Source organism: Orbicella faveolata, unplaced genomic scaffold, assembly GCF_042242905.1.
Source record: "Orbicella faveolata isolate gen_17 unplaced genomic scaffold, um_ofav_v1 contig_1, whole genome shotgun sequence".
NCBI lineage: Eukaryota > Metazoa > Cnidaria > Anthozoa > Scleractinia > Merulinidae > Orbicella > Orbicella faveolata.
In genome coordinates this window covers 24,642,501-24,668,746 of record NW_028301536.1, presented here as the reverse complement: position 1 = coordinate 24,668,746, position 26,246 = coordinate 24,642,501, and the positions used below count along the sequence as shown (strand labels likewise).

General features: G+C 38.8%; 2 protein-coding genes, 1 long non-coding RNA gene and 1 pseudogene across 6 annotated transcripts; 2 read left to right on the top strand and 2 right to left on the bottom strand.

The window, feature by feature from the left end:
- Positions 1 to 1,364: 1,364 nt before the first annotated feature.
- Positions 1,365 to 4,794, top strand: LOC149118490 (uncharacterized). Its single transcript, XM_089296858.1, has 4 exons — positions 1,365 to 3,059; positions 3,235 to 3,309; positions 3,901 to 4,086; positions 4,452 to 4,794. The coding sequence occupies exons 1-4, from the start codon at positions 3,001 to 3,003 to the stop codon at positions 4,624 to 4,626; spliced, it is 495 nt and encodes a 164-aa protein (XP_089152984.1). The 5' UTR covers positions 1,365 to 3,000; the 3' UTR covers positions 4,627 to 4,794.
- A 2,511-nt stretch (positions 4,795 to 7,305) lies between these two features.
- Positions 7,306 to 18,367, bottom strand: LOC110066399 (uncharacterized; annotated as a pseudogene). Its single transcript, XR_016209419.1, has 7 exons — positions 17,999 to 18,367; positions 15,932 to 16,065; positions 15,016 to 15,085; positions 12,326 to 12,439; positions 10,433 to 10,621; positions 9,635 to 9,745; positions 7,306 to 9,245 (listed from the first exon to the last, which is right to left on the bottom strand). The product of XR_016209419.1 is annotated as an uncharacterized LOC110066399 (transcript).
- Positions 18,368 to 19,418: 1,051 nt separating this feature from the next.
- LOC149118489 (uncharacterized) lies at positions 19,419 to 23,339 on the bottom strand. The gene is made up of 3 exons (XR_016209433.1): positions 22,875 to 23,339; positions 20,764 to 20,871; positions 19,419 to 20,332 (listed from the first exon to the last, which is right to left on the bottom strand). It is a non-coding gene; the product is annotated as an uncharacterized LOC149118489 (long non-coding RNA).
- Positions 19,924 to 25,352, top strand: LOC110066402 (uncharacterized). 3 transcript variants are annotated; one of them, XM_089296838.1, is made up of 4 exons: positions 19,924 to 20,100; positions 21,296 to 21,414; positions 23,335 to 23,393; positions 24,834 to 25,352. In XM_089296838.1, the coding sequence occupies exons 1-4, from the start codon at positions 19,924 to 19,926 to the stop codon at positions 24,923 to 24,925; spliced, it is 447 nt and encodes a 148-aa protein (XP_089152964.1). In that variant the 3' UTR covers positions 24,926 to 25,352. The 3 variants fall into 3 exon arrangements, with proteins under 3 accessions (XP_089152964.1, XP_089152969.1, XP_089152973.1); XM_089296843.1 differs by having other exon boundaries at positions 24,073 to 25,352; XM_089296847.1 differs by lacking the exon at positions 23,335 to 23,393 and having other exon boundaries at positions 24,834 to 24,906.
- The last annotated feature ends 894 nt before the right edge of the window (positions 25,353 to 26,246 follow it).

Genomic DNA, 26,246 nt, shown 5'->3' with positions numbered 1-26,246 from the left:
TGGATCCGCTGTCATAGGGTAAATCACTATTCAATCAGGGTTAGTAATTTTTCGGGTGGATAGAGTTACCCATCCTTTGTTGAACCTGGCCTCGGAAGGAGCACGGTTCTTGTCTAGATTGCACTGCTTTGAGAAGACTGGCGAGTAGCATTATAGCAAAAAGCCTATTCTCAAAGCATTGACATCAAAGCGATGTTTGCGTGCAATGAGTTCCTGGCAATCTTTAAGCATCTTTAGCATCATGTGGTCCGATCTGTTCGCAAACGAGAAGACGAATGTAACTGTTCAACCGTTTCTAGAAATCAGTTTAATACGATGGGGGATAAAACTATCGGGTGGTGATTTGCAACACTGATCAGTGTGAAAATAGTGTTGTTCTGGAATTAATCTTGAAGGTTGGGAAAAACCAACTTATTTAGACGAGCCAAGTTAACCTTTGCGGCATATAGAAAGTGAGAGGCGCGACCGTCGAGGTACAGCTTGCTGCGCGCCACTCGCCGACGGAAACCCTGCTCTCTATGACGTTGCTTAGTTGTACAGTGTCTACTAGACATACCCGCATGCTTACTGCCAGTCTGCTTAATATCAAATTTTGACGCACATGTCGTTTAGATTCTCACTTAGAGGTGAAGTTTGAGGTCCTTTTTTCATTGGCCTTCCGGATTCCGGATTCAGGAATTCTTTTAGGGTTGCCCTTCAGCTGTAAGGAGAAAACAACCGTGCTCAGAGCCCCGGGGGACTCTCATCTAAAACGGACGGCGGTGCTCGTCGGAAATTTTTAAAAGAACCCCTAAGATCCTGTTTTGTGGGCGTGACTTGGAATTTTTTTCACCCCTAAGAGGCAACAATTCCAACGCAACACATTCCCTACCATATTCTTTTTCCACTCAATACCCTAAAGGTACCGCAAAGGCTCCTGCTGTGGACCTCTTGAGGCTGAACACCCTAAATGTTACTGAGACCGCGTCTTTAACCCCTAAAGATACGACCAACCGGACCCATCCTTTTTGTATGGAAGTCCCCCCGGGGGGTTCAGAACAAGTTTAGTAATTAAGTTTGCTTCTGGTTGAACTTCTGCCTTCAATGTCTGCTTCTGCTGTTCATGTTATCTATGCTCCGCAGTAAGGTGCTGTTAATTGAGTAGCACCTTTTGTTATTATTATAATAAGAAAGAATGAAAGACTGAAAGAATTATCGAATTTAAACTATCGATGCACAGTTACTCTCCGGTTTTATTCAAACCCGGCTTGACGCTGCCTCAGAGAAAAATGAAGGGGCTACTTACAATATATTAGGATCATTTATTTAAATTTGCTACTGAGATAATGACACAATCACAATATAATAATAACTACTTAATAACCGAGAGTGAGGTCGTTACGGGAAAATCTCAAACAGAGGTCTTGCCGTATTGACCGAGCGATAGCGAGGTCAATACGGTAAGCCGAGGTTTGAGATTTTTCCGTAACGACCGAGCGGTCGAGGTTATTAAGTTGTTTATTATATGGCTCACGAATTAAAGAAAAAAAATTATTCGAGCGGAAGTCGTCAATTTACATCCGGCGATGCGCGCGTTTACCGATTCATTCATCGTCTCAAACCCAGGGCAAAACTACACAGTCAATGAACTTTACCACTGTATTTCTTTACGGGAAAAATGATTGTCACAGCCCTCAAAAAGATATTTTAGTATCGTGGTGCCATAACTTGATGAGGGAGTTTTTCCAACTTTTGTGGCGAAACGTCAACGCATATAGGAAAGTGCTTCAAAATAGTCCAAATCAACGGTCTTTCGGTGAAAGAAAATACGAACGCTTCAGAATGCACTGCTCAGAATAACTCGATCTTCCCATTCGCTTTTGACAACATATCTTGGCCTTCTTCATTCTGGGACTTATGAATGAACTTTTCAAGCCTTGTGAGCGTCTAAAACTTCCTGCAGGTATCAGAAACACTGCTACCGACAGAAACCGCCCGATTGTTTCAGCATCTGATGATCCTGGAAGCTGATTTACACTTGCTTGTGTTAAAGCGAGGGAATCTATTTGATGAGAACTGAAACGGAGTTCAATATTTCGGTAATTGTTGTGACTACGATGATAACTTATAAGTTTCTTCGTGGTGTTCTGCTCAGGATACGCGACACATCTGCCGATGGTGTTTTTCACTTAGCGATTTTTGCTTTACTCAACACTCGGCAAACTTTGATTGTTTTTCACTAGTGCCCGCCAAGGTTACCGGTAAGTCAAAAGCTACTTCTATACAAATTTTATTAAGGAAAAATCCCTAAACTTTTAGCTACTCGGAATTAAATTTACTCTTCTTACTGTTTTTAATCGGCTTTCATCGTTTCACTGCGCTTGAATTTTCCGAGCCGGGCTCTTCCTAATTTGCATAATCCGTAATCGGCCCGTGGGCATTACGGCTACATGATGACCGCTCAGATCTCGCTCTTAGCCAATCAGAGCGCGCGTTATATCGGCCACAAGCCAAAGCCATATAATAAGAGGAAAATAATAGAATTGAGAGGTAGAATCTAGAACCTTTTATGGTTATAAACATTAAGCAAAAAGAAATTCAGGATGATAAGGGAAAGATCAAAGTGAAATACGAATGTAAAACGTGACAACTTCTTTGAAGATGCGCCATATCCGCGAAGAACCGTCAAGTATTGCGCGCGCTAAAACGATAACGACATCTTTAAAATCTTAGCAATCCAGCGATCTCTTTTTTTTTTTTTTTTTTGCGCATTTGTGTCAATTGCTGAGGAACCGTCTACCTTTCTTTTTCCATGTTATCCATTACTTACGTGTCGTTGCTCGCGCTTGAGTGACGGCTGTTGAAGCTAAATCTGATTGGCTTATTGCAGCGCGCGCATTTTCCTCTCCTTTGTTACGTCACAATGTAAAACACTTCATTCGCAAACAGAGAAGCGTCTTGTTAGCCGTCTCTTTTAAAGCTCTGTAATTTTGTTTGAAAAGTTCAGCGTGAACAGTTAAAATGGGACTGGCTTGGAGTTCTTATAAGTCGAAGAGAAAAGAGAAAAAGGACCACAAAAGGTAAGTTAATTTTTATGCTGCCCAAACGAGTTTTCGCGATTTGAAAAAAAGGCCACAATTCAAAATGTTTCACTAGTATTCCCTGGCAGCGCATTTGACTTTTGTAAAAACAGAGTGCCTAGTCGACGTGAAAATTATGTTACCAAGTCAATAATCAACTCTTTGTGTCAAACAGAAAGCTGAGAAAGCAGTTAAAAGAAGCAGAGGAGTGCATTGCTCGTCTCCAGGAACAACTGCAGCTTGAAAATGAGTAAGGTTGTTATTTTGTAGGGTGTTCGGCTTGAGGCCTACTGCGGTAATTTTAATTACACGAAGAGCATTTCTGTGTTTATCTTTTTCTTTCTCTTTTTGTTCCTCGTGAAAAAGTCATTCTAGACTGCAAACCCCAAAGACAAGAAGCGAGTTTAAGACGAGAAGGGACCGGGAAGAGAAAGGGCGCGGCGCACACGAGAGGATAAACCATCGCTCCAATCGCTTCTAGCCGGCCCTTTCGAGTTTGTTAAACGTTCGCCGGAGCCTGATAAAAAAGATCAATTGCAGTTAGCCTGAAGTCACTATTGTTGGTAGAGCTGTTCGATTTTTCTATTCCAAGGCCCCCGCGTCGGTTAAGGAAATCGTTGGACGCTGGGAACGATAATGATAAGAAGTGCGGGAACACGTCTGAACACTAGCTTATATATGGTTTACTCAGATAATAATCTCCTCGCTTCCGTCTTATCATTTGTAGGAAAGTGAGACACTCTTAAAACAAAAAAAGAGATTATTTGTCCTCTCTCATAAACTAAGGTGTAAATGTCCAGTGTAGTAAAAAGCGGTTCTTTTTCTTTTCATGTTTCTATAGATTACTCGATCAATATCAAAGTTGCCTCCATACTGACTCAGTTCCTAACACTGAGACTGCCAAAGCAGACTGCATGGTGGCTGAAATGGAGGAAGAGGTTCAAGCTTTAGAGCGAAAGCTTTTCCTTGAGGAACTTGCAGTTAATATTACAGACGAGCGATGTAATTTTCTAGACAGGAACTTCAGGTAAGTGTATGTTTCTACTAAATCATTTGAACTTTTATTTCAAACGACATACGTTGGCTTATGGCAACCAACGGAGGAACAAAAAATGTGATAGGAAAATGGCGGGCACGCAAATTTGGGTGCAATGAATGCGCTTTCCAGTCTTATCCAAGCGCTATTAGGCTTGATGCTACTTTTTGTAATAAAAAGTATAAACACAATTAAAACCCACTTGAAATTAGCTACATTTAGTAGTCTCTCGTAAGATTCGTAACGCAATATTTCCAGTTGTCAGAGTTACACACCGACCACTTCCTTCAACTTCGCCGAGCTGTAAAGTTATCTAAGTTAAATTGCTTAACCGTTTTGTTTCTATTTCTATACAGACTTCTCCAGGACAATGAAATTAGCCTTCAAAGGCAGAGTTCAGTCTGTGAAACAGACCTGGCAGCGTTAAAACTAAAACAGGAAGCTTGTCAATTTGGTCATTTTCTACACGCAAATCCAGTGGAAGAATGGACTGTCTGCTCTCTTCCTAATCTTTACTTCAGAGACTTGTAAACAGAAGTCTTGTGAACTTGCTAGTAAAACCAAAAGAAGTGAATTGTCTGTACAGTTTAAGAAAGTTTTAGGGAGAAGATCAGTTTGTTTTATTTTTATGAAGACAAATTTGATGTAAATGCCTGTGTAAATAGTATGTCATTAAAATAATTAATATGTTCAATACGACGAATTATGAAACTGCATGTTTCTTGTGTGTTACTAAGTACATGCAGTTAAACCTGTACAGATGAACCTTTTAATGAAGAGGCTTAATTACACTGAGAATATCGGAAAACAAGAGATGGACGAGACTTGCTCCAAGATGATCGTTTGCTCGAGTATTTCATGAAGACGGGACCTTTTTGACTTGCGCTCGGCACACACGAAGTGAAAAACTTTGCACTTTGTACACGCGTAAACTAGCGCTTGCTCAATGATGGATCAAGGTAATCTATTTCAAAAAGAAGCAAAAGAACTTTGTCATAAAACTCGTAACGATCAAATTGGCGCAAGTCTAGTGACGGAAATACTACATAACTCAAAGATTATATGTCAGTGAGGTCGTGAATTTGCAGCCAGATTAACCAAGAGTATTTCCTGATGCCGTATTCTGACGCGATAAATCAAAAATATGTTTGGTCATTTGTGATAGCTTAAGGTCCCGTGCGCGCTAACAACTTTGTCAATTTTGAGACCTGCGATAACGTGTCGTTATTTGTTCGAAGTGACTCAAGGGCCCGGAGGGGGAACTCCTATATAAGAAAGACAGGGATGCTCTTCGTACCTTTAAGGGGTTAAAAAAGCGGTTTCGTACCACTTAGGGTGCTCAGCCTTAAAAGGTCCACACCGAGAGCTTTTGCGTTACCTTTAGGGCATTGTCAGTGTCAGATAATGCGCAGCTTTAGAATTAGTACCTTTTAATTTTTGGGATGAAAGAAATTTCAAGCCACGCCCACAAAACATTATTCCTAGGGGTTCTTTTCGACATTTCCGACGAGCGCCCCATCCTTTTTATATGGGAGTTCCCCCCCCCCCCCCCACACCCCCGGGCGCAAGAGTCCACTTGAGCGAAAAAAAAAAAACGCCTGATCGCAGGTCATTTATTTTGTTAATGTCAATGTAGGTCTTCAGCAGCAGGGGGCCGCCCATAAGTTATAAGCTCCTGTCCGACTTTTATCCGACAACATTCCCGTCCCTAGAACCCTAGTTTCTTCTTGTCGCACGTTGCAACTTAGAGAACAAGTCAGTTTTCATGTTTCCAGACCTTTTTCCAGTTCTCCTTTCTACGAAGGATATTTAACTATCTATTTTGCCGAGTTGTTTCATGGATAGAACCTAACAGAAATTAGGACAGAACATGCATGGGTGTCCCCTCCATTACTAGAAGGTTATTCACCTGCTAAGCCAAAAGCACCAATTGGCACCGCTGTCTGCCAAACGTCCATGCTTGAGCACGCTCTGTGCTTGGTCTTGTTTTTCTTTGCATCAAGTCTCTTTTCGGAATTACCAGACAAAGGAATATTAAAGAAATGTCCATATTTTGGACAGGAAGCTTCAGTGATAAATGATTATCAGTCACCGGTAATCCAACTGAATTCTAACCAATGCGCATCCAATATTAAATAACGAGCGTGACAGCCCTGGAGTGGACTGAGTAACAGCCGAGTAGCCTGAGTACCAGTCCAGTAGCCTGGAACTCACGGTAAAAGGACTAAACGAAAAGAATCTACCCGAAAGCGGTTCTTTCTCAGGCTGGAGGTATATAAAAGAATAAGGTTTTCACGAGTTGATTATAGAAACGAGGTAAGAAAAACTGTCACTTTATATTAATGATTTGCGCGTTTTTATGACGTCTCGGGTTTCGCAACTTTTTGACCAAAAAAAATTCAGGTTTTCTCGCAGTTTACCTGTAGCTCTTTCGATTCTCCCGAGGGAGGACTACACTACAACATTTTAGCTTTCTGCTATTATTAATAAAGTAAACTGGGACGATAAAATGAGTTTAACAATTTTCGATCTCTGATAACGCATTTTAAGCTTTCCGACCGCTTCAGCGAGTGTCGCGATCGGATTTTAACAGTCACTATAGCTTTTTTCAGAGCATTTCGGTCGTTCCGCCTGCGAGTATTGTTGCTATAGGGCAAGTTCTCTCTGTTTCGTAGGTGAGACGGAAAAGCAGTCACTCTTAATTCACGCCAAGAGAAGACCAAGGTGAGAGGGTTAATCCCAATATGGGCTTTATACCTAAGCCGGTACTTGCGCGGATGTTCCCCGCGCGATGCGTGGACAGATTATGATTACATTTTGCATATTCTAGAGAAGGTCAACTACGACGAATTTTGGCGCTATCTTACATATTCAGTTTGGGATAGCTCTGACAGTGATAGACAAACTGAATGAATCGGATGATCTTCCGAAGTGTTCTAAACGTCTAATTATTATCCTCCGCTATTTTCGGGCGAACTAAAGACTAAGGACGATCTAAGTAGAAGGACGTGTCTCATTTTCTTTGCGCACTCCCCGCCGGGCCAGGTCAATTTCTTTCTCTCACCCAAGCTTCCCTGGTTTCCGAGACCAAAACGCTCTCACTCACTAAAAATATGTCTGCACTGCAATATACACCTTTACTCTCTTTACTCTCTAACACTATGTATGACGGGCAAGTCAATAAAACCAGCAGTTAATTGTGGACACTGGTTGTTCGAAATGTAGCTTTATTCCTTATCAAATGAGTCATACATTAAAATTGACGACGTAGCTTCTTTACGTTAAATTTATAACCTGACAATATTATATCCCTACGTTGTTCGTTAGCTATTTGGGCACATAAGCTTTCTAAAATTATATTCATCACATAAATAGAGACAACTAATTTTAACTTTATGTAGCTATAAAGGCATATTTTAATATGTTAATAGTGTCCCTAGTAAGGTTTTTTAACCTAAATATCATTGACACTTAAATAAAGTTTTTCGTTCGTTTGTTCGTTCGTTCGTGCGTGCGTACATGCGTGCGTTCGTTCGTTCATTCATTCACAAAAAAAGTATTGACCATCTTGAGTTTACAAATCCTGAGAGATTTAGACAACTTCAAAAAAGTACTGTGAAACGCATAAGGGTGAGCATTTTATAAAGTACTGTGTTCTTAAAAGTAAGATTCTCTGCAGCTTGGCGCCTGTTTTCTCTATCCTCAAAATGGTAGTACAGTCGAACCTCCGGTTTCGACCACCTCTCCTCAGCGACCATTTCTCCAAAATAGTGAAGTTTCCAAATCAAATCGCTATATTTGGAACCTCTTGTAAGCGACCACCTCTCGTTAGCGACCACGACCACTTTTAGAGCTATAAGTTTAAAATTTTCTTTTGTTTTCAACCTCCCATAAGCGACCACTTGACTGATAATAGAGAGGAAATTGGATAATAAGGTGTTATAACATTATCCGTATTCCTGGGTAGTACAAAAAAGACGGAAATATTTCAGTGGGAAACCGGATTTGGTCTCGAAATTGACTTTTTACATGAATAAATTGTTTAAAACATTGGGTAAGTCTCTGAAGTTACAATATGCTAATGTGGCAAAATTTTGATCCACTATGGTCCAAGCTCCCGTAGGCGACCACCTCCCGTAAGGCCCGGTTCATACGTCGCATTTCTGCCGTGTCGAATTCAATTCAATTAAGTGCGGCAGAAATGCGACTGTCGGTTCATACGTCGCACTTGTGTCGAGTTTAATTCAGAATTAATACTGTCGGGTATGTCGGTCAGCGGAAAATGTTTTAAACGTAGAGTATTCAATATGGCGGACGAAAATACTGAGCGACGAAGGACTTTAATTTTGCGAAAAATTGTCCGCCAATGGAACGAGAAGGAGGAGGCTGACAATGGAGCAGTATGCGTTGCAATATGTTCAGGTTGCATTGGGTCGAGAATGGCCAAGTTTCTCCTTTTTCTTTGGCGGGTAAACATTTTACGCATGCTCAATAAATTAACGTAATGTATTCATTAGATTCGACACGGCAGAAATTCGACGTCTGAATCGGTGTCGCATTTCTGTCGGATAATGCGACAAGCCCAGTCGAACGTGCGGCAGAAATGCGGCAGCCGATTCAGACGTCGAATTTCTGTCGAATTTAATTCGTTGAATTGAATTCGACACGGCAGAAATGCGACGTATGAACTAGGCCTAAGTTACCACCTCGACTTGACATTTTGGGTGGTGGCTTACGGGAGGCTTGACTGTAGTTTCTTTGTTCTCCGACCCAAGCATAGCGGTTGGGACAGGCCGGTTGAGGTCCTGGAAAACGATTAGACGTTTAAAGCGGGTATTTTCCGCTTTATCGATACACCGTAAAAGGTAAATAAGAAATGCTATGTGGTAAACTCCTAAGAATTCTCAATCCCAAACTGACTGAAGCTTCGGCAAGCATTCCTAGGTGCGGCTCTCTCCAGGCTCACTCTAATAGTTGTAAGTTTCCAAAAGTCTCCGCTTCTTCCACTCTCCTGATGTGATTGGCGGATATTTGTTTGAGCCATCTATGCATTCAATAAGCGTCTCATGGTCTGGATCAACAAATAATACTAACGAGCGGCGAGGAAGAGTGTGCTTGAGTTCAGTCTCTGGAATCAACACACGGTGGACCTGCAATAGATAGGTTAGTAGATCAGTAACAAGGAAATGGGAGGAACTTTACTGGCCCAATATCCTTTATAAAATTTGCTCAAGAAAAGAAACGTCGAGAAAGAGTTTTACATTTTGAGGAAATAAGTGAAAGATAAACTTTCAATCACATTGAACCTGTCAGGCTCCTAGCTATATATAGAGATTAATTATTATTTTTTTAAGCCTATGTTTGGAGCATTCTCCTGAGCCCACTTCCAAAGCAAAAGTGACATAAAAGGGGGCTAATTCGCTACGAAGTCAGGCTCACGCTCAAAATGTCATCTTTGCAAAATTCGCTTGGGCGGTTAAATAAATAACCATTGTGAAGTTCAAGTTGATAATTGGCCAAAACAGTCTAAATCAAATACCGTGGACTTGAATCTATCAGCTGTCCATCTCTACATCATGTCAGCAATATTTACCAGTACTGTTCCTTTCATTGGTTTTGCTGCTACAAAGTTCCCATCCACGTTCCTTACCTGCCATCGGAAAATGGTTGAGAAGGAATTTTGGCATTCTGATAAGAATTAGAATAAAACTGCAGCAGGTGTACTACTGAATATTATATGTATTACGTGTATTCAACAAAATTTCATGGACGCCATTCAGGGTCAGAATGCCCATGTTGCCCTCGTTCTGGTGCCCGTACATTACCGATATCCTGTGTGCAGTATACGTACTTTTCCAAGATTCGTCCGACACCATTTATACCTAGCCGCCGTATCTTTTGAACGTTTCGGCGGCATTTCAGATGAGTTTGGTCGAGCCTTGTTTTGTATTTTGGCATGACTAAGACCAAACGGGCCTGATATTAAGCCTAAACATACCAAAAAAGTAATGATTAGATGCAGTGGAATTTGTTTACTTAAAACATGGAAGACTGCCCACTGTAAAAGAATCACATCCTGTTGTGTGAAAGAGCACAACAAGTGGTAGAACACTACACCGGTACCGCAGAGGTGAAAGGTTCGAATCTCGTTCAGGCCTGAATTTTCTTCAGGCTTAAATTTCATGTCTTCAGGTCTTTCTCCGCAGTTCAAATGTATGATCTTTCATACATTCGCTTGTATAATTCTATTTCAGCGTGCTTTTGAAAAACTCGGACAAAGTCGAAAAAACGTAAAACAAGCGATTTTTTTGCGTTCTTGACTACATTGTACATATACCTCTAGGCCACCTATCTCGTCTTGAAACAACACTGTAATAGCGCCATAGTCTGTATGTTCCCCACATCTGATCTGCCCAGGCTTCACTCTACTCATGTCTGGTATCTTAGGATAAAAGTTGTATCTCATTTGGACTCCACCCTTGAATGTACCCGCCTTGCTGAAGAAACGAGTGAATGTGTCGTGCTCCTGAAAAGGGGGAAAGAAAAACTCTAGTAACCTTCTGAAGCACAAGCTAACTCACATCCCCACTGTGGTGCGTGGGGGGCAGGATGGAAACGCCCTCCCCTCGGATTTTCCTTCCGTTAAGGGCCCATTAACCGATCTTTTCGAGCCGTTGCTAAGGAAAATTTAGTCTCATCTAACCTCATTTTTAGTCAGTTCAGAGTTATTTCATGTGTTTTAACTTTTTCATGATCAGTAACACTAGTGATGACGTCATCAGGCCACGCCCATGGTCATGTGACTAATACAGAAAAAATGCAAAGGCTCCCAGGCAAATTACTTTATCGGGATTTTTTTCATTGATATTTTAATTTAAATCCTCATTACGCTATGCATCGATTTTGTTTCATTTCTAAAAGGTCAGATTTTGAAAGCATTTCAAAATATTGAAAAATTCGTAATTCTCTGAAAAAAGCATGATTTCGAAAAACGAATGCATAGCTATGTTTCCAACATTGGCTTTAATCGAAATTCGTCGAAAAAGGCTGGATTTAATGAAAAACCGCGTTTCCTTTAGCATTTAAAGAAACCGGAAGTGCGCCCGATAGATATTGGAAGTTACCCTATCAGCGCGCGCGCAATTTACACTACCAGCGCATTTCGGTAAGATCAAACAAAGCCACACGGAGTTAGTTTTTCTCTTTCTGTTGTTCTTGTTTATCTCTCTTTCTCTTATTATGTCTTTGCTTGTATTTTTTTTGCTTTGTATTTTGTGAAACACAAAGAAAAACTTCTAAAATGTAAGCGAATTTGCAAGTTTTTGAGTTGTTATTATTTTCCGCGCTCAGGCTGACGTAAGTAACCGGAAGTGAAATTTCACCTCCTTAGCAACGCGCGCGAGCGCGCGCATGAATCGGTGAATGGACCCTTCAGGCAGAGCGAAATAAATTTACATTGATTAGATAGCCCTGAGCGTCTTCTACTAAATGATACCATTTTTGTTGGTTATGACGTCATTTGACCAGCCATCTTGGATTTCAGTATTTTCTTCAAAAGTCAAGAAGTAACGGAAATTAACACAAAATCAAGCCAGCATCCTTATGAAATGTACAAATTCATGAATTTCTGCAATTTGATGAAGAAAACTGGAGAAAAGAAAGAATTATCTCACAAAAGTTGATTTTTTGCCAGACGTACATGAAATTTGATGGTTGCCATGGCAACATCAAAAATGATGGACAGGCAATTGACATATCAAAATTCAGCAGAGAATGGAGGACAGTTTCAGCTCCTAAGACTAAATCATGTTTTCAAAACTCAGAAAGAACCTTATGGCATCCACCCCCAACCTCCCACCCCCCCCCCCCACCACTTGTACATCCAAAGGTTAGATAAAATTAATTCAAAATTAGCAGTTGACCTGCACCTCTTAAAGAAAACTAGATTTTGATTTGTCCTTGCTTATCTGCACCTCTTTTGTTCTTAGCGCACTGTTTGTGTTGTTTACCTATTATTTTGTTTGGTCAATTAGAGCGAACCTTGTAACAATGCAGGCCAGCCCAAAATTAACTCAAACCAACTGCTGTGATATGATAATGTTGTTCCTTGGTAATAGAGAGTATAATCAGTAAAGGGAGCTGCTCACAAATTAGCCAAAATATAATTGGCATTTAAGTGCATGTTTATGAATAATTTGAACTTTAAGGTAAGATTTTAGACACAACTCACAATTTGAAGACCAATTGCCATCACAGTGAGCACTCTTAATGCGAGATCCTTCATTGACTGGTAAAAAGAGCTCACAGTGCTCTTAAAATTTGGTACTTCTGTATTGGGCCAGGCCTATAAGAGAATAAATTATCAGGTTTTAATTTAGAGTAAAATTCATAATGGCAGCTTTTTTTGCATCAATCAATGAATCAATCAATCAAGCAATCAATCAATCAACTTTTGTTGCACACTACTTACAGAATTAATTTACATTAGTATAAAACAAATATGAGAAGAGAAAAATATGTTGTATATGGCTATGGAAAGAATAAAAAATATGTGCAAGGTTTCATAACAATTTCACCTAAAGCAATCAATTCCATTCCTACAATACTAGAAATTCTCAGAACTACCGTCTTCCGTATTGTCGAACAAACATTAAGAAGTTTTCGCCCTATTTTGAAGGACCTAAGTTTATTAATTCACTTGACAACGAGGTCACCAACTCTCAATCCCTTTCCTCTTTTAAGAAAATACTGAAGATTAAATTATTAAGAAAACATGAATAACAGTTTATTATAAATCTTTCAATTTTTGACTTTCGCCATCTTTTCTTCAACTGATGTTAAACAGTTCTAGCCCTATAGTTTCTGTTAGGTCTCCTCGCCACTTCTTTCTACTTTTCCTATATTATTTGTAATTTCTATTATTGTGTGGCAAATAATAATAATAATAATAATAATAATAATAATAATAATCAGAGTAGCCATTAGCTTTTGAGCTGGTTACCACGATGTTAAAGGTGCTCAGTCACAGTTTGTGCATATTGAAAAGTTTAGCCTCAATTTTTCAAATTTGTCATTTGTAATCCAGGTTAATCTTTTCCATCCTTAGCCATCCTTGTTCCTTTATGGTTTATCATTATCTCTTCAGTGTTTTTCTATCTTATTAAACTGTTATTTTCAGGTTTCCTACCATTTGAAGGTACATGTAATTTTGTATGTGGCCAAAACAACTCATAATACTGTGACTGAGCCCCTTTAAGGTAAATGCGTCAAACAAAAATACATTAATGAAAATAAATAAATTACAGAAATACAAGTGACTACTATTATTAACTATATTAGTATTTTAGGAGGTGCTGCATATACTGCTTCTTAAAGGAATTATATCACAAGTGTTTTTGGCTAAGAGGAACTGATTCCCAAATATTTATTTTTGATACACTAATTAGAATGCCGATTGTCCACATCTAGTGCGTGTTTCTGGCCTATAGAAGTTTTGATTTTATGCATACCTGGTGTTGTGTTGATGGATTTCTAACACCGGTGGAAGAACACTAGAGAAAACAGCTAGAATACTCTTTTTATCATTTTGAATTTTATGAGCAAAGAGTGCAATCTTCATCTTGTAGAGATTATTTAGATCTAAAATTTCAGGTAAGGTATTAATAGTAAATTTTGGCATTTCCTCCCCCCTCCCCCTATGACTAATGAGCGAAGAACATACCCCATACACATTGATTTTGCTTAGTCTATATTCTTGTGAGTTGTGTGAGTGACATTGACAGCTATAAGCTACACAGCCTAGTGGTTCACTTGTCCTGAGTTTAACACAACCCAGTTCAATCCTGACTCGATCAAGTATTTATGTTGTGTTTGTTGAAGAGACACCTTTTTCTTGTAGACGGAAGCTGGTAGAAAATTAATTCCATTGAAAGTAATTTTATCTGGGGGGTACTCCCTTATATGGACTATATAGGTATGTGCACTCCCAAAGTGTATGGTTTTGTAGCCATTTTAGACAGAAATAAGGTATCAATTTTAGCCATTTCAGTCTCAAATAAAGGAAGGTTTCTGCACTCTTCTTGAATTTGGTATGTTTTTTAGAAGAGCTACTTTTTCATCATCATTGATAACATCATCACAAAGCCCTTAACATCGTTCTGAGCTACAAGACTAATTATAAGGCAGGTCTGAAATAGGGTCAGGCTAAGGGTTTTGGGAGGTGAGCTGCACACCCCTACCTGTGCTGGAAATAACCTTATTCCAAGCATTAACCCTAAAAAGGAAATTGGGACAGGCACACAAAGTAAAAAAAAATTATTTTGAACTCAAGAGGAATTCATACCCACAACATAAGGATAAGATCACCATTGCTCTACCAACTAAGCCAGATGGGAGGATGGGGTTTTGGGTAATTTGGGTCCAGTAATTACTGCCAAAGAAGATACTACATGTATAGGCAAATTATTAATTTATGGTAGCTGGCAGGGGAAACCTGAAGGGATATATTCAATGGCAATTCTAAGCAGCTTTAAAAATGTCTCTTTAACTGGAGTTAATTCCCTCATTTCCATACCTTGTCAATTAGCAATAGTGCTGTGTCTCAACATTGTATATTACAATAATTATTGTTCATTTTTGTTTTCCTCAAGGTGTTAGCCTCTCTGGCAAGGTGTATATATTTATAGTGGGTACCAGAGTACTGCTAGGGAAACCTGCAAACACTGGGTAATCTGCTATGGACTAGCAGCATGCTTAGGAGAAGTGGCAGCACTCCTAGCACATATATGAGTATCCCATAGCTGATCTACTTTCTTGATGATTAGGTTTGGAAAAATTCAATGTTCAAATTCAGTGCTCAAACAACCTCAAATTATAATCTCAAGATTTGAATTATAAAATAGCAAGACAATGTTAACTCACAAAAGTTTCATCATCAAAACACTCCAGATCAAAAGATTCCTTCAAGTCTCCAGGTCTGTTTGGGTTTGTCCTGCAACAAAAAAATGCAACAAAAATTCAGATTCACTCTACTTTTATTATTTATTATTTACAGTTTCTATCAAGTAACTATCATTAGATAATAAAGGCAAGTGGAAAAAGGGGAGTGGTGGTAGTAAGTAATGTCCACCATCTTCTTTGTGGGCTAGCATGGATTATTGTCTTTCTAGGATCTGTGATTATGATGGAGAAAAAATCATTTTTCTGCTCGTTTCATTGAAAAAGTGTGCAGTATGTTTACCATTATTTACTGTTGCTTTTATGCCTTCAGTTGCTTGACTTTTCTTCACTTAGAGTAATTAGAAATATATAATCTGCATAGAACTTTCATGGAGTCCACACCATTCCTAATTTTTTGTGGCATCATCTGTAGGAATCATTTGCCCATTCTAGGATCAGTTCTGGTCCAATTTGGGGATCATTTGCAGTCCTGGGATCATTTGTGTGGCAGGATCATTAGTGGGCTTGTACAGATGACAAAGCCACTTCTTTATAATCTTCAGATACATTGTCAAAGATACATACAAAGTTCTTAATAAAACAGTGTAATCAATGGGCTATTCCATTTTTTATCTGCACCCCCCCCCCCCCTTCCCTGCCACCCCACCTAGTGAGGATCTAGGAAATCTGAATGGGGTCTTTAAAGGCTGTTTCTGAGGTGGCAACTGTGGTGGTGCCTTTGATCTTAATTTATAAATTCTGAAGGGGGGAGTGTGTCAGCACTTTGATCTTTTTTTCTTGAAGGGCTGTAAAAAGTTTACTTTTCTGAGGGGGTAAATTTTAAAGCTCCTCAATAGAGGGGTGCAGATATTACATGGGATCGTCCAATACGACAGACCTTTCTACTTCTACTGCATCCCAACCATTTTGAGGGTTTACGTTTTGAACTGTCATTTTTTTCTTGGCATACTTGGCTTTCACTTCAGGACTTAAGTTAAAGAACTGATCAAATGTTTCAAACATAGAGTCCACCTGCAAAATATTAAATCAGGAAAAGTAAGGGAAAAGACCAGTGTGCAGGAGTTTGGAGATAGAAGTAGCCAGTACAGTCAATGCTTTCCATCTTTAGCACTTTTTTCAGCAAAAATGCAGTGAAATTACCTAATTTTGGCTTCTGAACGTGTTATGTTCTTTCTTGTAACTGTTAGGGTGCAGTGTGTTAGTAGGAGTACTTATGGAGTTGAGGAATTTAATACCAACTCTTGGCAAATTGACAATATAATTTATAAAGCATTTATTTTACCCCAGATCACATACTGTATTGCCATATAGTAGGGCACCACTGTTGTTCTTCTGATGACAGGAAAGTTGAGCTGCTGCTACAATGGGCATTGCATGCTATTTACTGTGATTCTAGTAGCTCGTATAAAGAACTCTTAAAGATTTCAAGCTAATCTTACATCTTTACGTAACCGCAGACTCCAAGATATTGCTATCTTATTGTTTCAAAGACTTAATAATAATAATAATAATAATAATAATATTTAATATTTCTAAGGTGCAAATTAACATGTGAATATGATCAAATGTGCCTAACAAACCATATGAGTAATATAAATTAAACGATATGCTATGAATAGTGTGATTAATTAAGAACAATTTTGTTCCAATGTAATGTCTATTTCAGAACTATTGAGTTGTAATGAGTAATTATAGCCTTATGAATAAAGACAATTTTTCCTTGCCTAGCTCAAATACCATTACCTACAGGAGACACAATTTAAGATACACAGGTCCTTTTATTTGGTCTAAGCTCCCAAAATTTATTGTTTAAATGATTGAAACCTTGTATGTTTTTAAAAGTAACATGAAAAAGTTAGACCTTAGTTTCAGATATTTTAAGTAATAATTGCAATGATTGTCATTTATGTAATAATAATTAGTTGTTATCTTACTTGTTATACATAGATACGTGTTAGATCCTGCAGAAAAGGATGGGAGGGACTTTTATTTATTTTAGATTTTGTATTTACTAATATCTTTGTATAGACAGGTTAATAAAGACACGTTAATAATTGAGCTATTATTAATACTATTATTCAGAATGTGGTGTCTTGAAAACACAGATCTCGAAAACACAGACCACAGACCGCAGACCTCGAAAACGGTCAGACCTCGAAAATGCAGACCTCGAAAATGCAGACCTCAGAAACACAGACCTTGAAAAGGTTGTCTGAGTACTCATTGGGAAGCTTCACTACTTTATAAAATTAATAAACTTGAACCGGTCCCGATGATAGTTTTGGGCTTTTTTAAATCTTCTTTTTCCCGTCGATTTTGTAAAGGAACAAAGCTTCTCATGAGTATACAGACAACCTTTTCAAGGTCTGTGTTTTCGAGATCTGCATTTCAAGGTTTTCAAGGTCTGTGTTTTTGAAGTCTGTGTTTCAAGGTCTGTGATTTCAAGGTCCGCGTTTTCGAGGTCTGTGTTTTAAAGGTCTGTGTTTTCGAGGGGTTTGCATTTTAGAGGTCTGTGTTTTCAAGCCACCCATTTGGAATGATCTCGTTCAGGGATCACTTGGACCGATGAATCTGTGACCAGACTGGATTCATTGGTTCCTTTGATGGATCTTGATCTGAGAGATCTACAATCATGAACAAAAGTCTTGGGACAAATTTGCACTTTTGGCGCTTTTGAGCACAGGCCAGACGCGAATACAACTTCACCTGCCTAACCTCACCCCCATACAATGTTGAGAACTACTACCTGCAATTTGTTCTGATTTTCAACATTGTACCGGGTGGGGACGGGGAACAGTAACGCGTTTTCAAAAGGAAAGCAGCGCTTTTTTCAAACTTCAGTAGTAAAACACATACAATTCGTTAAATTACGTAAGTGTCCCAAGGACTTTTGTCCACGATTGTAGATCCAGATCCAAATCGCTGCAAAGGAATAGTACCGTACCATTTCTTGTGGAATTCCATGGTTCTGTAAATAGACAAATCCAATAGTACTAAAAGCCCTGTAAAGCTGTTTAGCAACAATCTTGACAGCTTGGTTGTTTTCGGTCAAAGGAGCTGCGTTTTCCAGGCTCATGACGCTGAAGTCAACCACCGGAATTTGCGATCCTGCAGAAGCCGCCATTTTAAGTTTACTTGGACGGCCACAGGCCGCCCAAGCTCACAATACAATTATTTTTCTTTTATCTTTATGCCAACATCCAGCGCGCGAAACGTGACACGGATACAGCCGACATCTACTATTACATAACGACCGTGTTTGGTTACGCCAACGGAGCATTGTTGTGACAAGCTAATCAAAGCAACGACTAGACGTGTTTACAAATGTGAGATACTTTAATAACTGTCAGAGAAAACCCTTTTCAAGACGAAGGTCACGTTTCGCGTAACCAAACTCGGTCGTTATGTAATAGTAGATGTCGGCGGTAAACGTGTCACGTTTCGCGCGCTGGACGTTCGCATAAAGATCAAAAAAAAAACGCCGCTTGCATTCCTTTTGGGTTCAGTTGAAGCCATCAGGAATGTTGTAGCCAAGAGGAATTTTACAGGAAGATTTCTCTTTTTCGCCCACAGTTTGTTAGAATACGGCATTTCTTCTCGGCCTGGTCAGTGAAAATGATACTTTTCATTTTTTTTTCTAGGAAAAATCGGGCACGAAACGCGGTAAAACAAAGAGCTTTCACTAGGGTGAAAAAAATAACCAGCTGATTACGATTTCCCCAGGGCGAAATATTACACGCTCAGACACGCATGTCTCTGTTTACATTTCTTTTGACAAAGAGAATATTGGCGACCTTTTGTGGGTTCACCCGTTTCATCTCATCAACAACATCAGCGGGTAAAAATAATAAAATTTTACCGTCATTCGACATTCCAAAGCGTCACCACTTATTTTGGGTATTTGAAAATTTTGGCTTCTTTTGGCTTTGATCAACTGGCTCTCTTCTTCCGCGGCCCATTCTGTTATGGCTAAGACTCACCACGCTTTAATTGCTTTCTTCTTTGTCCAGGCCAAAAAGCAGCCTCCTTATACTAATCGCTATCCTCGAAGCCAAAAACCCCGTCCTAAAAACAGCAAAACTTCTTAAAATTTTGTTAGAATCTTCGAGCTCTTATAAGCGGGTGTACGTTTCTTCAAGGGCTTCAAGATCAGCTGTCGTAGGTCTGTCGGCGTTGATAATAGGAGGCATCTTTGATATCCAAGGGTAGGCAAGTGTTCAAATGGGAGAATGCGACAACAGACTGCGGCGCGCGCCCTTAGTAGTACATGGAGGGTCTGACAAATACTGGCAAAAATTTTGCCGGTATTTGTCAGACCCTCCATCTACTACTAAAACAAAATAGCAAACAAAATAACACTAATATAAACGAGAGTGTATTTAATCGTGGATTATCGCTGTGCGGCAGCTTTCGTGTTTTGCAGATTCGTGACTGATGGTTCAAACCTCTGATCACGAGTCTGCGGGCTCTGATCTTTCCTAGACTCTCGACCTACCTCTCGCAACCAGAGTCAACTGGAGTGTTTTTTTTTTTTTCGATCGAGTAAATCGAAGGTTAAGTTCACGTCGAAGGTAACAATATTATTTGATTTTTCCTTGTCAGTGAGTAGCATGACTCTCCACACTCTTTTGGAAGGTTATTTTAAAATAAGTTATTGGAATTCTTTTAGGTTGCACATCATACGCAGTTCGTCATGCACGTTAGAACACTTGAAAAAAAGAATTGTTCATTATTACAGTCTGTTTGGGTGCACGTTTTCTTTTCATTTAAACAACTTATAAAGAAGAACATCCCTGCCTTACTGTCGACTGATTTAAATGTAATGCTGGATTTCTGCTTGGTTTTAGACCATCATACGTTTCCTCCAAGATGACGGAGAACATATCAGGTATTCCTGTAGTGGACTTCAGTGCAATGAGCCTGACACACAAGGATCCCTTGAAGGAAAATGCTGAAGCTGTTAAACAACTCGCTGATCAAGTTTATCAGGCTTTTAGTACAATTGGATTCGTGTATCTCAAGAACCATGGAATTCCACAAGAAGTGGTAAGTGTTATGTAATAAGCTATATTAGTTATTATTCAGATTATTTTAAAGCTTATCACACTGTCCCAGCTGAGGGAATCTGACTGAAATAAACAGTTGTGGAGGTAGAGGTTTAAGGGCAGAGAACTGTGAGTGGAAAGCTGGTAGTGGAAGGGACTGGAAATCTGTGGTGGGAGAGATATTCCCAAGATGGTTAGAACCAGATGGTTGAAGTTTAGCCTGAACACCCAACCTGAGGAGGGAAGGAGAGGATATCAATCTTTAATCTGGGATGAAATTTCTCACTTGGCATTGTTTTTAAAATACAGAAAAGTAGATATTTCTTCCCAAATTTCATTATAATTCATCTTTAAGAACATAAGAGCAACACAATTTGTAACAATTCTAAATACCAATGAAAAATTAATGGTAGTTAACATAACAACTACATAATGTTTACTTGTTTGTAAATGTGAAAATACAAATAATATGTTAGGTGGGTTTTTTTTTTTTAAGTTCTATGGAATTAATTTCGGGGTCCATAACATTTTTGCTATCCCTTTCCTAGTAAAGTAAACACTTAGGTCCCTCACAATTTTTCACTCTTGTACTAATTGCCATCTGTAGTTAACAGTTACATGTAATGGTTAAATTTCTGTGCAATTATTCAAGAGTAGTGATTACCTTTTTAGCTTGAAGCCATTAGCCATTAGTGGTATGTCGTTTTAACCCTAGTGCAAAAGCCCAGGAGCCCATCACTGGGAGCATTCAAATCAGGCTCCTGCAAGAGTCCTGAAGATTTAAATCACAAGACAAGTACTTAATGTTTCAGATGATGTCATCATGACACTCATCAGACATTTTTGAGATGGGATTAGTGCATGTTATTTGGCCAAAGTCACTGATGTGGGCTCATGTGGGCCAGAATTGCCCTTTTTGTGGGAAAAGATAGTCTAAAAATAAAATAGTTGGTAAAAAAGCTGTGAAAATGTTAGTGCATGGGAGTGGGGCCACCCCAAGTGATTAGCTCCTTACAACCCTTAAAAGTTAATGTGGCATGATTGATGCATTATGTGATGCACAGAACATGTGCTCAATAAAAAAGAGGCACTGGCATATTCATTTGATGTAATTATTTACATTAATAACTCATGAATAATGCGTCTATAGATGAATATACCATCTGTAAATAACAATTATTTTCAATACCTTGCAGATTGATTTCACTTTTGAGACATACGACAAATTTTTCAATCTAAGTCTTGATGTGAAGCAGAAGTACACCAAGAAAACTGGCACAACTAAAAATGGCTGGGATGAACTTGAAAGAGAAAGGTGCGTTTATGTTTTGTGTGTTGCATCTGCCATTCAATAACGGTTACCATAATTATATAGCCAGTAGTGTTATTGCCCCAAGAATATTTAATCAGCAAGAACTGATTTTATTTCAAAGCTTAATAATATGGGTTTCAAATTGTTTGAATCAGTTGATTTTATTTTTCTTTGTATTAAGATTAAAGCAATTCAAAATAGAAATCAAACTGCAATTTCAAACCCATTAAATTAACAAATCAAATTTAGAGCACAGCATATCGAGTCAAACTTCCCATAAGTGGTAACCTGACTGTTACTGGCATAAATGAGGAACGTCTAGGGAGGCAATAAGAACCAGGCTTTCGGCATCATGCCCACCAATTTCGTTGTAATCCAATTTCATCAACTGTCAATTACTGTCAACAGGTTTAGCAATCAGAAACTAGTGCATGCTTCTTGGTATGGCTGATTTCCTGTGGGATTTAGTCAATTGAAATTATTTCCCACTGGAAAAATCTCAACATAACAACATAACAACCATGAGGTTATTTTAGCATGGAAATGCCCTCTACTCCCACAAAAGTTTGAAAATAGGGAGTAACAGGAAGGAATACGATTGCAATAATTTCTGCAGGTTCTGTTGCATTGAGTCTGGTGCAGAAGCAGAAAGCATCTTTCCTATAATTTACAAAGTCCAGGGTCTGTATAGATATCAGCACCCCTGGGCGTTTGACTCGATCATAGATGTTCTCAGGAGGGCAAAAATTTGAGAACAATGGTTATTACATACTGTGGTGGGAATTTAACACCATCTGGGAGAGGAGGTGGCAAATTTGAATCAGGTGTCTCAAAATCTTCCTATTCTTCCACAACAATGCCGCTCATAAGGATTGACCTCCAAAGTTTTTTGTTGCTTGCTAACATACTTGGGAGGTGGTGAAAGCTCAATGCCGCTGCACCAGGGTGAATTTTTTCAGTCATTTTTGCCATGAATGTCTCTCTGTTAAGGATTTTGGTCACCTAGTGTGATCTGACGTAGGGCATCTGATCACCATTTTCACTTCCCCCAGGGGACATGGCTGTGAACAACCAAAATTTCAGACTGCAAGTTGTTAAGCCCTTGAGAAGAATAGCCCCTAGCCAATAAGCCCCCAATGTCCTGAAGTTGAATAGCTCCCACTCAAAGATTAAAGTAAATGCTATTCATCTTGTGAATATCATTACGAAAAAGTTCCATAACTAAGTATCCATTATTATTCTTGCATGTGACATTAGAAAATTGTCAACTGACGTAATATAGGAAAGTTAGTTTGGTTTTCATCAAATTAAGTTTGCCCTCGTCACACAGGTTTTCCAATGCAAGCTATTAAACGATTAGAGCCCCAGGACTGTGCAGACTAAATTTATATATGTCTGGAAACGAAGCAAATTAGTATAAGTATAAATTCCAACGCTTATATCAGTAATTAAATTTGACTTACAGTGTTGTTTTGTTGCATTCTTCGTTGTTTGCGAGCTCCCCGGGTAGGTAAGAATTGATTTCGGTGTGTTGCATTGCTTTGCCCAGTTCAAGGCAGGCCGAGAGTACGATAACAAATTTTGGCTGATCCTCACAAAAAGATTTAGACTGCGAGCAGTCTCTCTTTTGCTCGAAAACCGATGAATCCTATAAAACTAGACAAATCGCTACAAAACGTCCACCAAAGTAATCTCAGATAATTTTCTGTCCTTTTCATTATTCCTGATATTCCAAACTGTCTGTGAACTGTTTGAACTGGAGCAGGAGGGAGAGGTGAACACGTCAGATTTGGCTGACCCTATGATCATGGCCATTATGACGTCACGGCGAAAGAAGCGCGCAAATGCACAAAATTTTCGAAAATGGCGTCGTCGCCTCTCGCTGATACAACTTTTTGAGGCAGATTTCTCCTATCATTCCAGTTTCAAATGGTATTGTATTTGGATCTCAAGGAGTGATTATCATTTTTCTTTCTTTAGAGGTAAGTAGATTTTAATTATAACCGAAAAATCTTGCAGAAAGTGTATTTAAAGTGTTACGGTCATCGCTCTCCGTTGGAAATATGTGGGGCAAAATTTTGACTATTCGCCCTGTAAAATTGCCCTTTTTACGTGATCGGTAACGTAAAGAAACGTGTAACTTGGTCACAGAATAGCTTATATGTATAGGAAAACATTGTGTCTGAAGATGATTTTGAAGAATTAGCAGTAAAAATGATCAGTCCATTTGAGTATGAAATATCTGCGATCTCGTGCTCGGAGTGTTCTCTCACAAAACTGAAACCTTTTCACATATTCTGCAATGGGCCTAGCGAACAGAAATATTATCCACAATGAAGGAAATGAGAACTTTCACAAACAAGAACTTAAGCTTAATTATTTAAATAAGACAAAGCCTGCCTACTGCACAACAGGGGTTAAAATGCAGACAGAGGATAACATGCAGACTGCAGACTTTTTAAGAATATTGTATTCCCATTTCCTTTATATAGAGCTTGTGCTCTGTTTACCCTGAAATATACGGCACAGGTTAGCCGGTGTATGGTTAGCTCGATCTCTTTATAAATGAAAATGGGAATATCATATTCCTAAAAAGCCTGCAGTCTACATTTTACCCATGGTTTGCAGTCTAGTGTTGTAAGACTTTTCTCTTCTTCATAGGCCACTTTCGTGCTGCTTTGACCACAGGCTGGTAGTTCGGAGTATATTCAATTTCCCATAGGGAGTGTCTGCAGAGGAGAGAGTACAAGGCCCCATTTATATGGTCTCGGGTACTGAAGGCAACCCTATCAGACCCTTCTGAGGCAACTTTATCAAGTGTTTAATATATGACATGAAGTGGTCCTTCCAGGATTACTTAAGCCTTTTTTTATACTCCAGTGCTCAGTTATCCTTCTTCCTTTCGCTTCCTTCCAGTCATTTGATCACTGTGGGGTTTTGTGAGTTAATTTTTATATCCTCATACCATGAGTTGCCCCAGGTAGGCCAGTCATAGTATTTTGACAAAAAAAGGTTATCATGCCTACCAGGATTACCTTGGTTATGTTGCTAAAGGTGGCTTGTGTTTCACTTTCTCAACAAAACAGTGAAAGTTAGCTTGTTTAGGGTCACTGGGACGAGGGCTTTCTTGATTACCTAAGATCAAATAAGGGGTCTCACTGTCAGCTGCAATTAAGTATTCTTATTTCGCAAAACTTGAGTACCAAACTCGGTCACCTTGAGTTCCTGTTGCTGAATCTTATTATGTTTTCAAAATTGGCACTGTTGATCAACAATTTAGGTATTTGAAGTGTGATTTATTTTAATTCCTAAACAATATTGTAAATTTTCTTTAAGTAAGGATCCAAAAATGCTTTATGCAGAGTGATTGTTGTAGTTTGTTTGACATGTTTCAGAAAATTTTATTTTTCTTTTTTGTGCAGGTGAGGGTGCTGAAAAAAATTCTTTATGTGAAAATCTGAAGACCTCAGTTCAATACATTGATACTGGAAATGAGCTATTTAATGTTTTATAAATTATGATATTAGCTCCATGTACATGACCGCATTGTATCTGCTTGGACGGGACTTAAAAGGTGGATGGGGGTTGGATCATTTAATTGTGAGAATTGCATTTTTTAATGGTAAATACATACTTGAATTCGTGGTGCTGGATCTCATTAGGAAATTTGTCTTTTAGTTTACATTTTCTGTTGAAAAGAGTTAGGGGCGATATGAACACCAAAGAGGGAAGGGAGGTCATATAAACATTTACTGTAATTTTTGACTGGTGAATATTATGAGGAGTCTTATTAGTTTGATCTTTTTAAACTTTAAGTTACCATCCTCCACTACCTTTGCAAGACTATTCAAGCAGGTCCTATTTCTGGCAGTACATGCAACCACCATGGAAAGCTATCTATTTATTGCCAATGTACTGTCAATTAAACATTTAAAACCCAATCCTGTGTGTTATTTGCTGGAAATGTACACTTATCATTTTCTTGAAGCCAAAAATAAACTCATTAATGCAAAAAGCAACAGGGGGAACCTGGGATGGAAGGAGCTGGGGAGAAATCAGGCTTGACGTCCATGTTTACAAGTGCAACCTCTCTGTGACACTCTTCTCGAAAATATTTCTTTGTAGTTCAGTTTAAGCTTAGTGTAAAATAATTGTTGGAGCTGTCTTTGTTCACATAAGATTTATGACGAAAATTAAAAGCATAAAGTATAAAGAAAAGAATTGATTATCATTTCAAACTTAGAAGTAGTAAAGCTATTACAGTTTGTCAAGACGGATACTATTAGAAAACAAGGGGTTTGGTTATAATAAGAGATCACCTGATATTGATCTTTGTAGCTTTGTCATAACCTTCTACTGAACTCTTTGTTTTGGCAAAAAGTCATTTTGGCTTAACAAGTTGCTCCTTGTTAAGTTAACTCTTATTGCTAATGACTTAGCATAGGAAGTATCCCTGTTCATATATCCTTTCCTCTTTAATTCACTTGCTGCTTGGAACCAGATTCTGTATTTTTTAGGTTTTTCTATATGACATCCTACGCAGTTGTCTTTTACAGTCTATACAGTCTATACTGAGAAATGAAAAATAAATAGAACCCAAAGCACCAGTTAAGGATACCTCTCTTGTCAGAAGTTCAGAAGAAGAAACAGCTTTGCACTGCATGCGGACGAGGAAACAGATCATGCTCCGATCTCATATTTCACGAATATTTTGACATGAAATGAAGCACCTTTCTGGCTAGAGGTCTGGTCCGTGTTATTCTAAATATCATCCGTTTCATCTAGGTCTCCTGTAGAGTGATTTTATATCATTTTACCATCTAAAATATCCACAC

Bases quoted from the DNA above. Each gene is read 5' to 3' on its own strand.
- LOC149118490 (XM_089296858.1), top strand. From the start codon at position 3,001: ATGGGACTGGCTTGGAGTTCTTATAAGTCGAAGAGAAAAGAGAAAAAG. The intron at 3,060-3,234 runs GTAAGTTAATTT...TGTGTCAAACAG, and splicing joins GAGAAAAAGGACCACAAAAG to AAAGCTGAGAAAGCAGTTAA. The intron at 4,087-4,451 runs GTAAGTGTATGT...ATTTCTATACAG, and splicing joins TTTCTAGACAGGAACTTCAG to ACTTCTCCAGGACAATGAAA.
- LOC110066402 (XM_089296838.1), top strand. From the start codon at position 19,924: ATGACGGAGAACATATCAGGTATTCCTGTAGTGGACTTCAGTGCAATG. The intron at 21,415-23,334 runs GTGCGTTTATGT...CTATCATTCCAG, and splicing joins GATGAACTTGAAAGAGAAAG to TTTCAAATGGTATTGTATTT. The intron at 23,394-24,833 runs GTAAGTAGATTT...TTTTTTGTGCAG, and splicing joins TCATTTTTCTTTCTTTAGAG to GTGAGGGTGCTGAAAAAAAT.